The 23,940-nt window shown below is 32.5% G+C and overlaps 1 protein-coding gene across 2 annotated transcripts in view; it reads right to left on the reverse strand.

Moving 5' to 3' along the window:
* LOC145683874 (potassium voltage-gated channel subfamily KQT member 1-like) overlaps nt 1-23,940 on the reverse strand; it is an 802,890-nt gene that overhangs the window by 89,735 nt on the left and 689,215 nt on the right. For both annotated transcript variants that reach the window (XM_081755499.1, XM_081755500.1), the window contains exons 6-8: nt 22,679-22,789; nt 20,238-20,422; nt 5,042-5,259 (exon numbers count right to left, since the gene is read on the reverse strand). In XM_081755499.1, the coding sequence (XP_081611625.1) occupies nt 5,042-5,259; nt 20,238-20,422; nt 22,679-22,789 (514 nt within the window). The remainder of the gene's footprint in view (nt 1-5,041; nt 5,260-20,237; nt 20,423-22,678; nt 22,790-23,940) is intronic.

Consider the following 23,940-nt stretch of genomic DNA (forward strand, 5'->3'; position numbering starts at 1 on the left):
CCCTTTTCCTGCGTACCTCCCCTTTTGAACCCTGAGCGGGTGAGACGTGCGATGGAGGTAGTCAGATTGCTCCGTCGCGCACCTTTTTCTCGTTCTGGGGATACTCCCCGTTTCTGACCATCAGGGGAAGGGTAAGGTCCCCCAAATTCGTGCTGCAACAGGCCACACAACACCACTGGAAGTGTCGATTCTTCCATCTTGAGCACATTGGGAGTGGGGACAGGGCCTGAATTGCAGCTGTTCACTAGCATCTGGGCAGAGGCGTTGGTTTGAGCTATCAGAGCATGGAAGGCTGAGGCAGACCCAGAACAAAAATAAACAAATTTTATAAGAATGAAATCGCATACACGCGCATTACAATATATTCGCACATTCATACGCACAAACACACAGCCAAATACTCACTCAATATGTGAAAATAATATTCTTAAGTAGATTAAGGTTAATGTATCACACTATTTATAGCATAACGTAAAATTTACCAAGTCGTCGAAATTACACATTCCAATATTAACTTTATATATAAAAGCTAAGTAACACTTTATAAAATAATAAATTATCATAAAGTATTAAAAAGTTGTATATTTGCACAATAATATGCAACATTCGTACAAACAAAATATATACTTTAGTAAACCATAATTAAAAATGAATTTCTTTGCAATATTCTGTCAGGAAGAATTTACATCTCTTTCGAAGTATCAAAACTGATAATAGAAGTTGTGAGTATTACGAACTATTTACATTTTAGGTGTTTAAAATGACGATAAAATCCTATAGTACGACCACATAGAAAAATGTTATTAAAATTTAGTTTCTATTGTACGTTAAAATTTAGTACGTAATAATTCCGTTTCACCATACTCATATTAAATGAGAAATAAATTATACCAATATTTTATTTCTCTCTTTTTACTCACACTATATAAATTGTATTGCAATTTGAAGAACCTTCCGTGAGACAATGAAAGTACTTAACTATATAGTGCTGCGATTTTTTTTTTTGCATACTTTGAGTTATCAACACTATCTTGTATTCATACCTTCGAAATTGTAACTGATAAAAAAATAATATTCTGATATATATCGCAATGATATAAACAATACAGATAATCTAGTGGTTACTAGAATATATTTTCTAAATATATTGAATTTAAAGAAATGAAGTTAGCATCTTGCAAAGGCCAGCGACATATTATTAAGCAGTGTGTTTGATTCTACATATGAACGAAAGACGATAGATTTGTAGATTTTTTTTTCTGGTAAATAGTTGCCTGAATTGCACTATTATTTTAAAATGTAGTTTGTTATGTTTTGTTGATTTCTGAATATTATATGTAATTTAATATGTTTTACACCATGTACTATTATGTACTCATTATAGTTAATAGAAAGTATTCATGAAAATTCAATGAATGTTCAATGAAATACAAAATGAAAATATTGGTTGAAATAAGTTCCGTGTTTTGAAAATTGAAATAACATTGTTTTAGACCATGATTTTTAAAGATTTTATCTTTTGTTTATGAACAGAAGAATAAACCTATATTGAAGCCTTAAGCATACCCAATAGATAATTTTAAATACTGTAATTTTTTGAGAATCAATAGTTATTATCATATTATTCTGATATCATTATTTATTATTTGCCCGAGTAAAAAAAAATAATAAATAAATGAATACGAACACATAGAAGTCATGCAAACTGCAATATTCTGCATTATAATCTTGCTTTCCTTATGGGTAGAGAATATAAAATTTTATTTTACCGTAAGTTCTTTATCTTATTATTCTATAAGATAAAGCGGCATTCTTCTTTAGATAGTTACTTCAAAAATTGTTACAGTTAGTTACTCACCTGTCTCACCTGTTCAGTAATAGAACTTTTATTTTCATATTCGAAATATTTTGATACAGCAGCTCAAGTTATTTATTAGTTTGAATCTACTTTAATTGTATAATACTGCACATTTTCGAAATACATTAAAGCTAGAAAAAGTGTATTTGTAAAATTAACACACAAACTACGACTAATTAATTCCTTTGCAGAATCGAGCAATGCTTCAGTAGTTTTATCTAACAACTCGAATTGTTTATTAATTGAGCTGCTATACAATGTATGTGAGTAAAGTGCACTGTTTATATTTGGATTATCTTACTGAATTATTGAATAATCTTTCTTATATTCTAGCACATAATGCATAATTATTTTACCTTTATAATATATTCAAGTACATTGTGTATTTCAATGATATTTTAAATAAATTACTGACATTTTGACTATTATCATTCGACTATGGAAAATATTGCATATTTTTCAGAAAAATAATCTGCTGACAAACCCTATCCTATTTTGTACAAATTTATAAATAGTATATTGAATGAAGATTTTATCAAATCTAATCTGATCTAATTGAATAGCAAGTAATGAAAATAGACATTAATTTGTTCGATTGGGAGAAAATAACGAAAGTTACGTGTCTCTATATATTCTTAGTTACTAATATATAGAGTTACTCTGGGAAACTTTATTCCTTTTGTTTCCTAAAAATACATTTTATATAAGATATTAAGATATGGAAAATTACACGAAAAATTTGAAAGACGGTGAGAATATTAACTTTAGTTTAACGCATTCTAATTTTAAATAGTTTTTTGAAATAAACAATTTGACAGAATTCTTTCATATATTGAATAATCTTAGGCCTTGTGCATAGTAAAATATACAACTATTTAATTTTCAGAGCAGAATTGATATCCACGAAGTTTCCTTGAATACTGACAATATGGCTATACTTAACATTTGTTTTTGAATTTTTAAATATATACATGATGTTTTAATCTATTCTACATATTACTCTAAGTTGAATTCATACAAAAACAAGAGTACATACAGTCTATGTATGGTCTAATCCAATGATCTCCAAATCATCAATAGCGAGCTACTAGTACGTAGATCGCATTAACTCTTAAGTTGGCTAATTTTGATTCCTCCACTGCGTTGTCGCTAACGACAGGGGTCATTGACAACAACAACTGTTTGTTTCTCCCGCGCAATAGTCATTGTCAGCCTCATACGCGTGGGTTGTTGGCGTAATGTTTTTCGTGTGTATATTATTCATTTGCTAACTTGAATAGTTTGATTTTATATTTACTAGAAATGTAAATGTATATGCAGTAAACAAATGTAAGATATTTTTTTTAAAAAAGTTGGTAATTCTTTTGGTTGGAGCTTACAGTAGGATTTAAAAACGGTACGGTAGCTCAGAAGCTTCATAAATTTGGCGACCACTGGTCAAATCTATGTTATTTAAGTAATCTTTAATGGTTCAAAATTACGTAAAAGAAATAACGTATTTATTTATTTTATTTATTTATTTATTTATTTGAAAATCTTCCAATTTGCATTGAAAATCTTCCAATTTGCGTTATTATTTTCAAGTATAACCAAAAATCATGGTCAAAAACGTAGAGTGTACGATGGTCATTTATGGCACATTTCCCAGTTTAGTCTCTGATGGATAAAATTAACTAAGAATTATAAACAAAAATTAAGACGCGACCGATTTAGAAACTAGAGAACTCATTACCTAATATTAAAATAAAATTGCGATACATTAACCTTAATGATGTCCATTTGCCTGGAAATAAGCTTAAATAGATAGAAAGTAATTACAGATTGATTATTTATATTCACACAATCTTCGTAATTAAATATTTATATTCGTATTGAAAATATACTACATTAATTGAATAAAACTATATTAGCAATAATAAGCAAATTATAATTTTATAAATACAATATACCTATTCATTATATTGTTAAAAATACTTTTGCAAATTGAAGTAAGTAATATTGTAATAATTGGAGTCAAAATTTTTAAATATCTAGAAAACATTTTCTAAAATGTACGAACTAAATTGTATCGAAAATAGATGTGGTGTAATACAAGATAATTTTTTTGTATGTTTGATATAAAAAATGTGTTGTATCGTTTTTAATAGCACATCTCGACTTGAAAAATTATGTTATAACGATACTTTAATGAATTTCAACCATTCATTCCTTTTATTATCAAACGCAATGCAAGTGTACACCTTATACCCTAGAAAAATAATATAATATTGAAGCAAAGAATGTATATAATAATTTTTACAGATTAATTTGAACTAAAGACAGTATATGTTGAATTTAATGTTCGGTTGAAAAGGGAATATTCATGTAAAAGGTGTTAAAAACTGCTGTTAAGTCTTTATTACTGCTTGTTTAGTGTTTTTTTTACATTGGAAACACAAATGAGATGTGTTTAGTATTGGGTGATTTTTAATTGAAGTATGAAATTAGAATTTAATGATAACAGGCATGCATGATTTGCTGTCTTGGTTAGGAATATAACAGCTTCGAGAGAAATGCAAAGCACCCCTGAATATCATGCAATGTTAATATTGATTGAGAGGATTTAGGAGGAAATAGTTGACAACAACGCTGAAATTAACAGTGGCTGAACCATCTACATGCTTAAAATATTAAAGCACACATCGAACCATGCTGCTTACTTGTATTTATAGAAATTATTATTGGTTTCACAGGTAACGTTTCTTTTAAATTATTTATTTCATTCATTTTATATAGAAACAACTGGACAGGAATAAGTAGTGACATCTATCGACATACTTAAAATATTCTGTATTATATACTTTTGATTGCTTTACTACTAATTATAAAGTTCTAATGATTTTTATTCTTATAAATATATCTATTTATTTAATTTACTTTATAATACAGACAGAACTAAGATGATGTTACTTAGGGCGTTTACTACAAATATAAGTATACTATTGTATTGTGCACTGGTGTGACTTATTATTTCTCTTCTAATTTATCTTAATGATATATTTTAATTGAGCGTGAAATTGAAATTGTAGAGCAAGTGAATTTAGTGGTTGATTACATTTGAATTTTGGAAAACATAATTACGTATTTTTAAAGGTAAAACCAACCTGTGTACAATTATAAATATATTTGGAAGTACAGACTCACCATCTGAATTCCTTTTGGAAAGTGAGGTTTCCGAAGTTTCCTTCGCAACAGAATCTTCACTTTGGCTGGCATTCAGTCGGCTGCTGTTACCAATATTTTCGACTGATGTATTCATATCGGAGAACCGACCTTTCATTAAAGACGGAGAATGTAATGATGTACTCTTATGCCGACGAATTGTAGGAAGTCGAGACACAAAGGACGCATTGTGTTTAAAACTGTAAGTAATATAAAGGAAATTTTATTAGTATTAATTTGTTAGTCTTAGGCACTAAGTAGAATATAATAAGCAGAATTAAAATTAACACATCATCAGGTAACAAGTTATTTTTCACGAGCTTTAAAGGATGAAATTATTATAACACAGTGATTCATAATAATGAAAAAATGAAACCGAAATGAATACCGCACGATTATGTAATTTGATGCAGTTTCTAAATGATATCATGAACTGAACTAGTAATCAGTATGGACTGTACTTCAATCAATGTGTAAACTATGAAAGTAGTTTTCACTATTCACAAAGTTATTATGAAAATGAAACTTTAAATAATTTGCACGACACAAACTTTGAACTTATATTATGTAAAATGAGCCTAAACATTTCAGTGTTCCAATTTTTTCATTTAAGGTAATTATTGATACAGTGAAAAAAAAATATATACTGAAATATATTGACAGAGAGCAAAGGAGTCTACGATTTTTGAAACTTTTCTCTATCTTTTGAATTGTACATATGTTGAAGATATTTTATTGTGTGTAAACAAGTGGCGCAGACTTACAAGAAATGTTTTATTATCAAGTTTGCGTTGTTGACAAAAGAAGAAATGTGACATGTTATGCGAAATGAAAATACTTCTACTTCAAGTAATAGAAAGAAACCAGAAAACTGATTATTTTTCTCTATGTTGAACCAGACGGTTATATTTATTAGCTATTATTGAATTCACGTTTTAAAACTTTTTAATTCATATCAATAGCCTTGGAACAAATATAAGACAATATGTACAACAGGTTTTATTTTGACACAGAAAATAAAATAAACTATACAGGAATGAGCAGAAAGCATTATCCAAAACATTCAAAGATTTGATATATATGGTATATATAATCTGATACATATACCACATATATCAAGTTTCATGTTTTAGCAGGCAGATGAAGTCTGAAATGTAAGCCTACAAAGGATCTAATAATTCAATTTTCTCTAAATATTGTAATTTGTGATCTCTTGAGCACTTGGATTTATGACAATATAACTTACATTATGTATAAGTAGGTGGACTTATGATGAAGGTGGACACTAATTACTGCAACAGTAAGAAGTTATGGAGAGATGTGACAAATATCAGAAAGAGATTGTAACTATTTAAATCGAAGTCAATAGGCAAGTGAATTTACGAAACAGTCTTACCTCAGTGCCTTCTTTCTATGAAAGTAAATGCGATCTCTTCAATACTTCTGCTGAAAATCATCAGCCTTGAACATAAATATAGGATGAGGTTCTTTCAAGGATTCTATGGAGAAGTGGGCAATGTATCCCAAATAAACGCTGTAATTTAGATGAGCTGATTCATGGTTTTCCAACACTTTGATTTTTTTTATCAACGATATCCATGCTTTATATAAATTACCTTGGTCAAAGTTTAATTTATGATCTGTTTGCTTTACAGAAAATTGATTTAAAACCTCTCTTTCCATATCATTTTTCGAAGAATATAGAATCCTGACGTGTAAGATCATGATCGTGAGGTTATTTTACTTAATTGTTTAGAAATATATGACAAATTGTCATGTTTTTTTCCATTTTAATAAAAAGACGCATGTATTAAGTGATCCTGATTTTGGTATTACATTTCCTCATGTTGTTCTAAAAACCATTAAATGTAGGCTTCTTCACATACTTCTCACGAAGGGTAAACGCTTGTGTAATAGCTCTCGAAATCAGTTAATGATTTCTCTACATCTATTGGATACTTAAGAACATTTTGATATTTTATCTATTGACCTTTTTCTCATATCGTAATTAGATTTGAATAAAATAGAATGTAAATGTTCGAGTGATTGCAGGTAAAAGTAGTTGTATTTGTATGTTATTGGATGTTAATTGTACTTTGCAATTTAGGCTTCCATTTTGAAATAAGATCTTTACAATTTTTTTCTTTTTCTTTCTTTTTTCTTGTCATAAATAGGACAACCATTCAACTTCTGACTACAAATCATTTTGAGTAGAGGAGAATTGAGAGCTTTATTTTAAAAATTAAAGATGACCTTAGTTATAGATAAATCAACTAAAGCACTATGAGTGCACTTCTCTAAGAGTCCAATTACTGTCAATTTTTGTAGTGAATTTTTTATTTGTCCTGCAGATGTGTAAATCTAAAAATGCAATAGAATTCAAATTTCAATTTCAACCTAGGAGTGATCATGTTAAGTTAGTTAAACAAATAATTTAGTTCCTCTTTATCTGTGTACAAGAACAGTATGTCATTTATGAAAAGAAAATATCTTGTGTACCTATGTTAACGCAAAATTTTACCTCGTTGTTTGTGGAACTTTTGCTTTCAAAATGCTTGACAACAAATCTTTGTTAAAAGTAGGGAAACTAACCCAACCATCAAACAAGCCATTATATTTTGGAAATAACTCTCTAACTAAAAGACATCAATATTAAAACAAAATTTTTGCACTTTTTTCAATTTCAAGGTCTGCCTATGGTTGATTTGTACGCACATCGCCAGAGAAAACCAGTTATATTGATTAGTACTTATCTACGATATTAAATACAGTTAATTTGGTATTTACTGTAGCACAAATTTCTTGTTCAATATATTCACTATTGTCCACAGTAAATTAAAAATTCTTTCCTGTCGCAATGTAATTTCTTAATCATTTTGTAAGAAAATGGTGATAATGTACTCCCGATGTTGTGTTCCCATCAATAAAGCATTTCAAATTATTAGTGGTCAGTGAATGTTTTAAAAAATGGATTTGTGTTATAGTGGGCACTAATCAAATTAGCTCTAATTCATATCGTTGAATATGTATTTGATAGTAAATGCATTTCTGAGAATTGATGGTGTAAGGTACGACCAAAGTGGTAAGTTGTAAAACAGATTTTTTGAATAAAAAAAATGTTAAATTTCAAGAAGTTTGTCTTAATATTAACTCTGAGAAGATTATTACCAAAACATGGTGTTTTATTGATGGTTAGTTTCCTTTTCCCACTTCTACAAGTCCTCAATAATTTTGAAAGCTAAATTTTAACTGATAACAAACCGAGACACGCTAGATACTACGGTCGCATGGATGACACATTGTTTCTATATACACACACACACACATATATATATATATATATATATATATATATATATGTACAAAAAAAACTTCGCTACAAGAATTCATAGTAAGTGCACCGTTGGAAAGAAGTACATTCGTACGGTCTTTGTTCATTCTCTCATACCTAAGATCAATATTTTATTTATTTTTTATAGTTATCAAACTTTTCTGTAGTTAGAATAATGTGTTATCAGAAATTGAATGTTTGTGCTTTTTATATACAATTACAATTTAAACAATTAAAGTTCAATTTATAAGAAGCTCTGGACATATAACAAACAACAGAGCTAAGCTTGATCACAACAACTTTTGCAATTAAGTTTTAAAATGTCTCTCTTCTCAAAATTGTTAAGTAACCTCAAATCTTTGTCATGATCAAGGTTGAGGATTATCAACCAACTGTTGAAGAAATTATATTTACATACATACAGAGGATGCAATGGAGTAGGCTTAATTTTAAAATTTTATCATTCTTTTTTGATATTAAAAAATAATATTAAAATTTTATAATTCTCTTTTGATATTAAAAAAGAAGGTATACTTGTAAGTCTACTGATAAGTATTTTAGATTCAAAGTTATTCATATTACAAACTCTCCTACGTAAACTCTCCTATGTGATTATTTGCTATAAAACGATTGAAGATTTCGACAGAAGAATATGAAAATATGGCATTATGATGTTCTGATTAGTGTTGCCAGATAATTTTTCTTTCTTCTCAAATGTAGAGCAATCTTATTTATATATATAACTAAAAACTCTGTAGGTATTCTAAACTGACTTTCTCTTTGCTGTCTCTAAAGCTATATTCATATTTAAATTAGATTGTTTGTACTTTGACAGCGCTGAAGGATCAGATCATGTATTTAACAAATTAAATGAAAAACAAGAATATATACATAAATTGTTTTCTCTGAAGGTTCCATTGGGATTTCTGATACATAACTTTTTATCCATTGAAATATTTTATTCAAATTACACAAATAGAAATATTTTTAGAATGCGTAGATATAAGTTGCTGATGGTTAAGGTCATACTGTAAAATAAATGTTTAAAGTGCACCATAACATGATTTTCCAAATTAGTTTATTTTTGTATTAGAAAATTGCGTAACATAGAAAACAAAGCTATCGGCTTTCTGTTATTATATATTTCATTGGTGCTGATGTTTCTTGTAGTTTTATGATGCCGTTGATGTTAATGTTTTGGATAAAAGAAAGAGCTGAAAATGAAAAGAACTGATCTAACATTGATACAATCTATGAGGAGAGATTGGGGGAAAGGGAGTCGCTATACTTTTCTTCTGTTACTTACATTAACGATGATGTTAGCTGAGCTTTTTCTTTATCCTCCACCTTTGACCTGCTTAACAAAAACACCCAAAGATAGAAAAATAAAGGAAGACATGATAAGGAAAAACATGATTTAAATAGTTACGAAGGCCATCGACATATAAGGGCACCAGCTACCACTACACATCAACACAGACACAATTGATTCAGAAACATACAATTAGTAACGTGTTTAAATACAATGCTCCACAAAAGACATAAAATTGTTCTACATAGACGTAAACAGGAGAAAACACACTCAGACTGATGTTTTTCCAAACATATAAAGTGCTATTGAAGAGTTTTATTGCATAAGTTTGAAATAGGAAATTGAAATGTGGTTTATATTTGGAATAAAAGGATAGTGGTTTATTAAGTATTCTAGTTTCCATTATGCTGTGAGATAGAGAAATGAGAAGTTCTTGTGTTCCGTCGTGATGAATGGATAAGGCATATTTTATTCTAAATTAGATGCTGAAAATTTCAGCATTCTCCAGAAATCTAGAAGTTTTATGAATCTAAGCACTTAAGAACTATTTTATTGAAAATGATTGTTAGCAAATATGAGAAATGAGACATGCTGTATAAATTTTTTACAAGATAAACATGGAGCGATTGTTAAAGTAAAATCATAGAAACGCACAAATACGAATAGTTAAGAACCGTTAAACTAATTTCCCTAAAAATATATGCTTTAGAAACTTCCTAGTCAGAGCTATTAGCTACTTTTGATGAAAATTACAAAAGAAAAAATAATAGAAAGATATTTAACGGTTAGAGAAATTTACATACCCTTAATAACTTCTAAACGTTCTGTAATTGCATCTGAAAAATTTACCATGTTGCTATAGTTACAAATTTGCTAGATGTTTATCAATTAATAATATAGTAAGTTATGTATAATAAAATCACCATTTGATAGTTAGTTTGAACATGAAAATATCTTGAAACTGGATAATTTAATGGATGGGTCAATCCATCTAAAGTGGTCCAAAGATGGAGAAAATGGTTGCTCGACCATCTCCGAAAATTATAAAATTTTGAGTGTGACGAGCCTTGTGTATGAGAAGGTCAATTACATCATTTACCTTGACGTATGTACAAGTGTTCCTGAATGACGGCCATCTTTGTTGTCGTTGGAGTGTCACTTTTTGCATTTGCAAGCGTTTACGAAAACTGCAGTTGCTCAGAACGTACGTATCACACGAACTCCAAACAAAAACGAACTTTTAGAGGACAGACAGGTACACCGAGAACGTATAGTCTTGCTTCTAAATAAATATACAGGGTTGCAAACTAATACATGAAATTACCAGAAAAGGTACAGAAAATTACACTTTTAAAGGGGCTGTAGTTTAGAATGGCATAAACTGAGGGATTCATAAGTTTTGTGGTGAATACCATTGCATGTAAAGAGTCTGCAGAAATATCTACAGCTATGATACTATTGGTATCATAGTTTTATGGGGGTCCGAAAGTTGAAGTTTGTGATTTTGAAGCCATATTTGGGGCATAATATCTCAGGAGGGCAAAGCTAAAAATTGCTGTTTAGTCCACGAAGTAATTCTGTATGCGAATAAACTATTGCAAAAAAAAAAAAAAAAAAAAAAAGACATCACGTGGAGAAAAAACAGGTAAAAACGCAAAAAAAAAAAAAAAGCACGCGCGTTACGATGGACGTAGCCCGGAAAAAATTAAATATTTTGATATGTTTCATGCTAGATCTCAAAAACTACGTATGGTTCAGCAATTAGGCCCGCTTTTGGTTGTGCTCAGTTGTGTAAAAGCTTGCGAATGGCATTTGTTCCATCTTTCTAGCTCCATGATCATTGTCACGTCTATATGGTAAGGGGCTTAGCTCCCCATTGCACCCACGACACCCATCGTGGAACTGGAGCGCGGTGTTAAGACACTTAATTGTTGAGCAAAGTATCATTGAAATCCAACCCCAGTTACGGAAGTTAATTTGTTAAGAATTCTGCGTTACACCTATTTATCCTATCCTGCTGAAAAGGGCGTATGTACCTAAGGCAATAAAATCTCTGTCCAAATTGGGAAAAAAGGACTTTTTAAAGAAGTCTCCATTTCTTGCGAATTTCTTCCCTCCGGTACACAACATGGACATGCGAATGTTACAAAAAAAAAAAAAAAAAAAAAAGGCTTTACTCCAAACAAAACGAGGTATGAATCATGATACTGGGGTAAATAGTCTTGGTGCTAAAATTCATTTGCTATTTTTCCTAATATATACTATTGTTATTCAACAAGCTCTAGTGTCAAGACTCTTTATCGTAGGATCATAGTTCGTAACACTTTGCATTTGTAATGAAGGAATGTTTCCAACTGTACCATTCAAATTTCCCCATTATGTACCAGAAGTGAAAAAATCTTGCTCAAATTGGGAAAAAGAGATTTTTGCCATGAAAAAATAACCTTGTTGAGAATTTCTTCAACCTGATACATGCTAGCACCATGGCAGTGGTACTGTTCGAAACGTTACTTCATTACAAACAAAATGGGGTACGGACCATGGTCCTACAATGAACACTCTTGACGCAAGAGCTTATTGAATAACAATACATTAGTAACTATTACCCAAAAATGGGGAGGGAAATTTAGTAAATCAGCTCTAGCACCAAGACTATTTATTCTAGGATTATGGTTTGTACCTTTTTGTTTGTAATGAACCAGCGTTTTAAATCGTATCACTTGCATGTTCCTATCATGTAGGGGGAAAATTCCCGTTCAAAATTTATAAAGAAAAGCGGGAAATTCAAATTTTCAAAAATTAACTTTTTCGGAAATGTATCTTCTCAGGTACATGACAGCGCAATGGTACCGTTGGAAATGTTGCATCATTACGAACAAAATGAGGTACAGACCATGATCCTACGACAAATAGGGATGACCTGTAGCTACTTTACTAAACACATTGTCTAAAAATGTGTAATAAGGGGAACATTCAGACTTTTTTTTCTTTTTTTTAAAATCACTATTTACCCTACGATCATGGGTTGTATCTTGTTTCATTTGGAATGGTGGTAGGTTCTAAACGGCACGACTCACATGTCCCTGGGGGTATGAATTCCCGAAAAAAGGAAAAAGATCTAAAAAATCCCTTTTTTCCACTTTGGGTGGGATATTCCCGCTTCTGGTATATAATAGGGAAATTTGAGTGGTACAGTTGAAAACATTTCTTTATTATGAACACAACTATGTACGGACCATTGTACTAGGATTAATAGTGATATGTTAGGATTTGTTTGAAAAAAGAGCTCTAAAATTTATCCTTTTCTTTTTTCCTACGTTCATGTTTGTGACGTCACTGTCCCCAGGCATCGCAAGCGTGATTGCAAAATGCCCATAAAACATATTCTTTGATGCTTCCCCGCTTGAACGACTGCAAAAAACACGCTGTGAAAAGCTTTACTAGAGATATATAAAGTAAATACCAAAGGTTGACGCCATGGTTCAGATCTATACCAAAAGTTTCCAAAGGGTTAATATATTTGCCCTTCTTTTTCTTATGAGTGACCGATTATTCTTGATTGTTAAACTTCTCATATTTAATTTTTTTCAGAATGCAGCAATTACGTCTCTTTTTCTTCTTAATTTGGGGAACAAAAGTGGAAAGTACTTTCTTCATTAAAGTTGAAATATTAAAAAAAAAAAAAGTTCAAAATTTGACAGCCATAAAAGCGGTGGAAAAAAACATTTTTAAAAGCCGTTTTTTCAGCCCTTGCGTACGTAACGTCCAGCTTTTAATATATTTAACAAGAATGGAATAATATAGTTTCAATATGATTAAATGTTCCATGTAAAAAATAACAAGCCATTGTGTGATCCTATAGCTCATTTCGACACAAAAACCGCACACTTCAAAGAGCAGAATTCACACTTTTCCGAAGACAGTCGCACGGTAGAAGCTATTTGTGAATTCTCTACACAGTTCCTTCACGTCCAGTGAGTCAAGTCTGCCTGGGTATGCATTAAGAACTGCAAAATGGTTCAGTCTTGCCTGGATCATTGTGGACCTCAGATAAGTTTTGAGACGCCGAAACACTGAAGAACTTCTCTCAGCAGTTGCAGATGTCGCCGGGATGACAAGCAGGAGACGAAGGACTTCAACACTTTAGGAAACAACTCTCTTGTTTCTTTACAGAGTTTCTTGAAGTTTTCAAGCAGGTCTCTCGGATTTTTTGAAGTGGGAATGGTGGTGAGTAATTGTTGCATCTGTAGTTGTAATCGGTCCGGATTGACATGGTATTCTTTTAAAATGTCATTAATGTCTTGAGAAAAGCTACCTTCCAGAATTACATCCTCTATTGCACGATACTTCTTCAGTTCAGGCTGATGGAATCGACTCAATTTTGCAAATGATATTGTGCAAACATTCAGAATAGGTTGCGCGTTATTTCTCTTCTGCGGTGTTGGATTGGTAATTTTTCGCGGATGTCTGCGAGTGTTCTAGTCTTTTCGGGGTCTGTTTCCTGCGCGATAGCTGAAGAGATCCTTGTTTGTTCTATCGAAGGCTACCCTATACAATCAGGGGCGACAAAGGAATAATAATAATTAATATATCTACAGCGTTCTTGGTGCAACATTACATCCTTTTTTGTTCTATCGAAGGCGCTCCTATACAATCAGGGGCGACAAAATGAATAATTAATATATCTAAAGCGCCCTTGGTGTAATATTACATCCTCTTTTGTTCTATTGAAGGCGCCCCTATACAATCAGGGGCGTCAAAAGGAATAATTAATATATCTACAGCGCCCTTGGTGCAATATACATCCTTTTTTGTTCTATCGAAGGCGCTCCTATGCAATCAGGGGTGACAAAAGGAATAACTAATATATCTACTATAGTTCCCTTGGTGCTATATTATATCCCTTTTTGTTTTATCGAAGCGCCCCATACAATCAGGGGCGACAAAAGGAATAATTAATATATCTACAGCGCCCTTGGGGCAATATTACATCCTTCTTTGTTCTATCGAAGGCGCTCCTATACAATCAGGGGCGACAAAAGGAATAATTAATATATCTAAAGCGCCCTTGGTGCAATATTATGTCCCTTTTTGTTCTATCGAAGCGCCCATACATCCTTTTTTGTTCTATCGAAGGCGCTCCTATGCAATCAGGGGTGACAAAAGGAATAACTAATATATCTACTATAGTTCCCTTGGTGCTATATTATATCCCTTTTTGTTTTATCGAAGCGCCCCATACAATCAGGGACGGCAAAAGGAATAATTAATGTATTTACAGTGCCTCTTGGTGCAATATTACATCCTTGTTTGTTCTATCGAAGGCGCCCCTATACAATCAGGGGCGACAAAATGAATAATTAATATGTCTAAAGCGCCCTTGGTGCAATATTACATCCTCGTTTGTTCTATTGAAGGCTCCCCTATACAATCAAGGGCGTCAAATGAATAATTAATATATCTACAGCGCCTTTGGTAATATTATGTCCCTTTTTGTTCTATCGAAGCGCCCCATACAATCAGGGGCGACAAAAGGAATAATTAACGTATTTACAGCGCCCCTTGGTGCAATATTATTTCTTTTTTATTCTATCGAAGGCGCCCCTATACAGTCAGGGGCGACGAAAGGAATAATCAATGCTCCGTCATTGTAACATTATTTCCTTTTTTATTCTATCGAAGCATTATGTCGCCCGTACATAATGAGGTGCAAGAAAGGATTAATAAAATGTTTATATTGCTGCTTGACTGTCTATAGATAATTTTTATTTCTTTATTTATTGTATCAAAGGTGCCCTAGACAATCATCACCAAAGGAACAGAAAAAGTGTCCATTAGTTATAATAATACAAAGCACTGCACTCTATATTTTTTTCGAAGATTTGGCAGTGCATACAAAACACTGCTTTTGTACATAAACTTTTCATTCTTCAATCGGCTTTAAAAAAAGAGCGAAGTAATCATTAGACGCCTTCGGCACCCTCAATAACTTCCACCATAACTTTGGGGGAGGCAATGCCCTCTTGCCTCCGTCTTGTTACGCCGCTGTTATTGACCTTCTGATAGAGGGTTCGTCACACTCAAAGTTTTATAATTTTCGGAGATGGTCGAGCAACCACCTCTGGACCACTTCATATAGATTGACCCGGATGGGCGTTGTAGTTTTATGATAAAAATTTGGCTTAATGAGTCAAAAGTAATAAAAGTATTTATAGATTATAATATGTAGATTATAATATGTGAATTGATATTTCCAATTATTCAAGATTTTCACCCTGCTATCGTGAAGACGTACATATGCATTTTATATATACGTACAATAGAATTTTGTAGTAGCTTTAAAAGTACTTATAACTGTTAAAAGATTTTCTTTTTCTTTTATTTTTAAAAGAAAAAACTGAGTAATTGAAATGTTACTTCATTGACAAAAACTAATTACTAGAGTAAAATATATATAAGAAATTCCTAAACAATGTTTTGTTTGGAATTACTCAAATCATCTAAATGATATGAATCATATTTGTCAAAATACATGTATATTTCTGAAGCAAGACATGAAGGAGTATTTTTAGAAGAAAAAATGTATTGTCAAACATTAAATAGAAACTTGTTCTTATTAAAAAATAACTGTGTTTTGAATTATGGTTATTTAATTTTATATAAAATCGAATCGCATCTAACAACTATTCTCCAACAATATTATATATTCTTCATATGGCATCACAGAAGATGTTTTGTTACTACAAAACTAGACATAAAACACTACATATTTTTACACAGCGTATTCGTCGAAATTAATAGCGCCATACGTGATGTTACATGAACGCTTTTATACCTACATTTTTTTTTAATATTTGATTATGAAGAGAGCCTCTTCTTCCCACAATATATCACAAATTAAATATTGGAAGAACTAAAAATGATCACAATTTTAGTTTGTTAGTTATGCTTTGTAATTTTCTTGAAAATGAATCAAGAATTCTAATTCAAAATGTAAAATGCATAGGCAAATATTTTAACAATAAAGTGTTTGATACTGTTATTATCTACTTTACATTTGTGTTTATTAGGCACAATGTCTAACATTCCTAATTGTTAGATAGGAGGAAGTGTTCTTGTTCTACTCTTGTTGCAATACAGCTCTTTGAATTGGGTATCTGGAGTAATCTGGGGAAGTAAAGGGGCCGCAGTCAGACTACATCACCTCCATGACTATCAAAGTTGAGAAAGTGTGGATCTTTTCACTCTACACACAACTTCAGGGCCTCCGAAAGAGGAGGGAGGGAGGCGCTTTTACTTTTACTAGTACACATTTGCTAATAATTCAAGTAATTTTAACCTCATCAAGGCTAATTATCAGAATTTTAATTTACAATGCTATTTTGGGAAGAATATGCAATGAAAGGAGAATAATATCATACATGTATAATGGATGAATTGATTCACTTTCAAATTTAGAAACAAGTACAGAGTAAAGTCAATGTTTACTATAGTGCAATTAGCTAGTGATTTCATTTCTTAGTATATGCATCTTCATTTTCGTATATTAATACATTTCAGCACCCTCTTCATTACTAAGTAAGTAACTCTATGGAACCCGGAGATTCAATGCCGTGTTCACGAAAGCTCTCCATTGACTTGAATCCTTAGCCAACTCGATCCAGTTTTTACTTTGTACTCCTATTTTTGCGAGATCCATCTTAATATTGTCCTCCCATATGTGCCTAGGTCTTCCTAATCGTCGTTTTCCGATTGGACTTCCAGTTAAAGCTTTCGAAAGCGTTCTTATTTTCTTTCGTTCTGGCTACATGACCTGCTCATCTGAGTCTCCTAGATTTGATGACTCTAACAATGTTTGGTAAACGAAAATAAACAAAAGAACTAATGTATGAAAATGAAGGTGAAATGAATTAATATATAAGATGAAGAAATGAAGGTATTATGAGAGTAAGTAGAAATCGAATATTCGTGGATATTTATATAGATGGATATATACTAAAGAATAATTATAAGTATTTCGTCAAGTAATGAACTAACCCCTCAATTGTATCTTGAAACTGATATTGATCTTTTACAGTCGTGTTTATTTCATAATTCCTAATTATTTACAAGTAATGTAAAGTAATCTCTTCTTGTAACTGTACTTTCTTTTTTGTTGTATGTGTCTGAATTAATTTAAAACGAATATCTGCCATTAACTAGCTTTGTAATTAATTCATTTATACGCCTATCTATGGTCTAATTTTAAATTTAATTTGCTAACTTTAACCTTACATTTCAAATGTGATACGATCACAACTCAAGCCCTATTCTGATTCGAAACTAAATGCTTAATAATAAAATTGTTCAAACAACGTATCTTGCATTACGTTATTTCTGTGATATTATGTAATAGAAATACTTATATATAAACTTTAGTTGCTACGCAGATGATTCACACTTCTTCTTAGATAACGGGCGACTGATGTAATTTGGATCTGCGAAAGACACATATTGTCTTAACATCGTAATCAACTTCACAGTAATATGAGTTGAAAGTGTGTGGGGTTGTATTTCTTTATCTCACAACTGGTAGAGAAATCTGCATGTGTTACGCTTTGGATGCAATGGAAAGCAAATACTGGGCATGGAGACTGTGAATTCGTGGTAGCAGTAGGTAAATGTCAAAGGAGTAGTATTATTTCATGCATCTTAATGTGCGTCAAATTGATTGTGTTCGTCGGAGACACATCACGGTGACGTAACCAAGCTCAGTATAGTTAACATAGTTTGGACAAGAGATTGGGAGGTGAGAATCGTGCAACGCCAAAGTTGGGCGCGAGGTGTTCACTGTGTATCAATGATGGTGCCAAGGGTCCAAGAAGGATGAATACCCATTTCAGTCCCCCTCCGAACAGCAGTAGGATATGGATGCACATCTGATTATTCACATTTGACGAGCCGGCATCACAAATCGCATGGTGATTGTATCACAGATTAGGTCCAATAGTGTAGTGAGAATCTCAGGAAGAAAAATTTGTAACTGTTGCTGGACGTAATACTACGATCACTTCCCCTCACATACCGCCACCATGCAGCCTCACCTCCAATGGTATCGCGAGAAAATAAATTATTGTAATAAGTGGGACATCATTTTGTTAGTGATGAGAGTCGATTTTACTTGGCATTAGTGACGACTCTTTGTGGGTTTTGGGATCATCTAGGTGAATGATGCTTTTCACAGTGCATAGGCAGCGATGTACAGGATCAATATCAGGCATAATGCTGCGGGAAGCCGCAATATACAATGAATTTTTGCCTCTGGTGTTTATACATAAAACATTGATCAATATAAGGTATATTCAGTTGATCAGTATAATCCTAATCGTTACTTTGCCTTTCCTGCACCACCTCTCCCATACACGACTAATGTTGCCCAACGAACTCTCCAAGTCATGCATCACCTTTAATGGCCTGCAGGATCAACAGACCTTCCCGCCTTCTATGTGTGGAACTCAAATGGAAGTTGATGTGCTCTCTATCTCTACAATAAATCTTGGTCAACTTTATCTTCAATTTTGTGGAAAGACATGAAAGGCATTTCCCAGGATAGCAGTCGGCATCTCTACAACTGTTTCAATGCCAAAGTGAAGGCCTATACAGGAGTTGAAGGAGGGTACACAACACGCTGACATGATCATGCACTGTGTACAGTTTACAGAATGTGTATATAAAATTTGAATCGCATATGATCATGAGTTCAATTTCATTTTGTATTAGTACATCTTTGTTTTACTTTTTCTTTATTTACTTTGTAAGCTAACAAAGATGAACTATAAATTCATTTGGAGAATAGTTAAAAAATAGGTGGGATGAAAAATCTGGAGAAAACGGGAGACCCAGAGAAATCTAACAATGTTGTTTACCAAAAGTTCACATTCCTCAAGGTCAGACCCACGAAATGATTCAATGCTAAACCATCGTGTCCTCTTACGCACATAATTCGTTTCTTTCACATGTTAGGTTGAAAACATTTATTGTCAGAGAATTTAACTTAGACTTAAAATAAATATAAACCAGAAAATATGGCAAAGTTAATTTATTTGTGATCTCCAAAGATCCCTAAAAACAATTTCTTGAGCATCATGAAATGAACTGATATTTCAAAGCAAACGATTAATTTTAAAGTTGATGAACAAAATATGTTTCAAGTTTTATTGAAAGTATAATCGCAGAACTATCTGCTGTTCTCTGAAGTATGTCAGAAGCTTATTTCATTTCTCTATTCTGCACAGCTTTCTAAGACAAATGATCCGGAAATACTTCTTTTACCAATTTTTTTTTTTTTTTGCTACAGCATAATTTATCGTTTATTACGTTATGGGATAAGTGCAATTAAGAAAGGTAAAAATGAATTGAATAAATTATGTAAGGGACTTCAGGTCTTAACATTCTTATATTTAATTTTATCATTTACACTGAAGTAAAACAGCCAAGTGGAAGAAAAAGTTATTTGAAATCCTTTAAATAGAACTTAAATTTACATTCATACTTACGAAGGTGGACTAGGAAGAGGTACTTGGTGTATTTTCCATGTCGCCACCGACATGGATTGTTCATCCGCTGCGTAGCACCGCCAAAGACTTTGGATGAGGGTGGCTGCTGGTTGTCGACGGCGAATCATATGTTTTTGACGTTGTTGTTGTTGAACTTTGAGCGCAAAACCTGACCCTAAAATACCCTAAAAGAATAGAAAATGTATCATAGTAGTAGTAACAGTAGTACAAGCTAAATAATATCGTATTTAACTTTTCCCTAATTTACTACATACATATTTGCAAAATTATTGAAATATAAGATTCAGATAGCATCTTAATTGTACAAACACTGAAAGTGTGGTACAAATCTGTCGTGGCAAGAATATAGTGAGACGTCGGTAGTTGTCGTTCGTAGTTGCACGGAATGTGGCCTTCAATGCCGAGATAAAGGTGTGAGGTTTTCCGAGAGACTGGACGTGCCATTCATGATGTTCAACATGTGCTCAATAGGATTGCGATATGAGGAGTTTGGGGGGTCGCGGTTGGTGATAGAAGTCAGTAACGTGTTTCTAGAACTATTTCTGCATAGGATGTGCGCGATGACTGGGCAAGCTTTCGTCTTAGAAAGATCCTGTGGGACGAAAAATGCAACATAGTGGGATGTTTGTTAACATTAAATTGTCGCGAGAGGACACTGATTATATTAAATAGAAGCAAACAACGCTATCTTATTGCCGGCATAGTTGGAACCCAGCCTACTAGGAGAGGAATATAATGGACATCAGTCATGTGTTTGTTTACAACCGTCAGAGAGCCTAGTTTCTGATATGCAAACATGGCTCTCCATACAACTCCTATTACCGGCCCGTGCTGTTTACGCCATGCACGAGGGCTAAGTGTTCATGGCGTGGAATGAAGTGATTCATTCGACCAGAATAAGTTCTTTCAGTTTTCTACAATCTAATTTACATAATAGTTGTATCAGGAAGGTAGTCTTCGCTCCCAAATAGATGAAATGGGGACGCCGGGTCTTGTGCTGGAGTAACCCATACATGCAAATGAACGGCATATGATTACATAGACTTGTGTTCAAATTGATTACTGGTTAGCTACTCTATCGTTATATGTAGTCGTCGATTGCGGCGCTTAATTCGACAATCAACCTTGTACCGTTCTATGAAGTTTTGCTGAGGGCTCGTTATTTGCCTCTGTTCACACAGATATAGATGCAGTTTCACTGTAATTGCTTTCGAGTACCCACTAGTATAGTAGCTTGCGCAGTCGTTTCACCTCATGTTACAGGACTTCATGATCTTGTAGTTTTATCAAACACTGACAAATCTTGACGTTTGCCAATCACTCGTGAACTTTGGTACTGACCACTTAGGCATGTAACTACAAAACACCAGAGAGCATGCTGCGTTATCGCAAATCTTACGTGACAAGAAGACTAATTTTTTATTAAAAGAGACGATGGCGCAGACGATGATAATGCTAATTCCAAAGAGGACACATTGTGGGACACGGTTAGTTATAGAAAATGTATCTAAGATGACCAGAGTGTCATTGCTATTCGGGCTAACTTATTTTACTCAATTGTTCACTTCTGACAGGGGCAACGCAAAAGGTGTTGATTGTCGTTACTTATTGTACTCGGTTTCTTATTTTCTGAATGTGTTGCGCATGCCAGTCGGACAGGAAATGACACGGACATTGCCTTCGGCGTTGCTCTTGGTTATTTATTTTACTCATTTATTTTCAAATAGTGTACATAAACATTATTCTTCCCGTGCAACGTCGAGTATATATATGGACTTAAAATATTAATTTATGAATAAAATGAAACACTATCTCTTCTTACTTAAAATTAAATATTTTCAGTGTTTAAGTACATATTTATGTGGGGTAATGGGTCATTGTTTCCAAGACATAAACGCAAATGTGAAGATAAATTTAAAATAAACAAACATATATATTAGTTTATTTTAAAAAATGCAGTGATCTTGGTAATTTATGAAATTATACCGTATCAGATGGAATTCACATCCGTCACAATTTCTTAAATATACGCGTATATTATTATAAATATACTTATAACTTGGGGTTCGTGTTCAGTGTTGTTAAACTAAACAGTACTTTGACATTATTTAAACAATGAAATAATTTTAAAGCGAAATTACTAGAACTATTAAATATTAATGCATTGAAATCTATAGAATCCTCATATATGCTAAACAGCAATTGACGCTACACAGTTAGTGATGAAAGGAAAACATCTAATAATTTGCCAAGAGGTAATGTACCTAAAATGGAAACAACACACATAAGTTATATATTGTAAAGATATGCGATAATTGTATAAGATATTGAAATTCTTACTCAAATTAAACACACACACACACACACACATACACATACACACACACAAAACGATCATAATAAAAAGTTTATAAACTTACAGCAGGGAGAGCAAAAAATGAGATTCCTAAAAGTGCACAACATGACGCTATTAATTTTCCTAACCATGTTTTAGGGACAGAATCACCATACCCTACTGTGCACAACGTTATCTGCAAAGAAAAAGAAAAGAATTAAAATGTTATAAATTAATAGATAAGTATCAGAATCATTAACAATATATCAATATATACATTTATTCAAAAGATTCAAAAATATACTAATAGCAACTAACATAATCGACCTATAATCTCGTCGTATACCTAGCGCATATGCCTTTGATTGACATGGCCACGCGTTCAACTGCTCACAAGAACAGAATTTTTGGTTCTAATTCAAGATCGTGAGGTACTTGCGGAGATAATTATTTCAATTAAGATGCAAGAAGGCGAAAGTTCTTCCTGTAACAAGAAAGTGGCTGAAATTACAGTGATTAGTATGGCAGTTTGGACACTATTTCTGTAGTAGAAAAGTGGTAATGGTGACTTTAACTGTTGAGATATTGTGGGGTGGAAAGCAACCTGAAACTACTATTCTATTTTCCGTAGTACGGGACAATGGTCTTTCGCAGGAAAGTCTTTCGCAAATATAGTTTCGAAGGAAATTTTTCCCAACATTCGGATCTCTGGGAGGAGAGGATGCTCTGGGAAAGACTATTAGACGAGAGCGTAATAATGTTTTAAAAAAAATCGCTGGAGGAAACTATACAAAAGAAAACGATTTAGGATAGGAATATGTAACGTACTTAGCAAGTTATAGGAAGGAAAAATAGAAAATATTAAAGAAAAAATAAAGCAAAATAATTGTAGATTTGATAGAAGTTTGTGACCTTATACCACGCAGTAAAGGGTAAGGATATAGAATATTCTGTTCTAGTAATGAGAAGGATGCTCATAATGCTTACTTAAGAGTTCCTTAGTAATTCACACAAAGAAGTTAGTGACAGTAGAAGTTGTTGATGAAATGTTATGATGTCGAGACTTACTAGTAAAGAAAAAAAGTCCAGTAGCGATACGAACATACACATCGACCACTGCATAGACAACTTAAGAAGTGGATTTATTTAAGTAATACAATTATTATTTCTACTCTAATTAGCGCTAAGTTAGTTTGACGTGCTCGAATATTTAGTATTGGCAAACGAGGAAGTGATGCAGATTTATTGGGGTACCACTTGAAATTTACTGCATATATTTTTCCTTTTTTATCTAATCGAATTTTAGTATTATTAAACATCGTATTCTATAAGTAACATTGCATTCGT

The sequence above is a fragment of the Thermobia domestica genome, chromosome 4 (genome assembly GCF_964235325.1).
Source record: "Thermobia domestica chromosome 4, izTheDome1.hap1.1, whole genome shotgun sequence".
NCBI classification, from domain to species: domain Eukaryota; kingdom Metazoa; phylum Arthropoda; class Insecta; order Zygentoma; family Lepismatidae; genus Thermobia; species Thermobia domestica.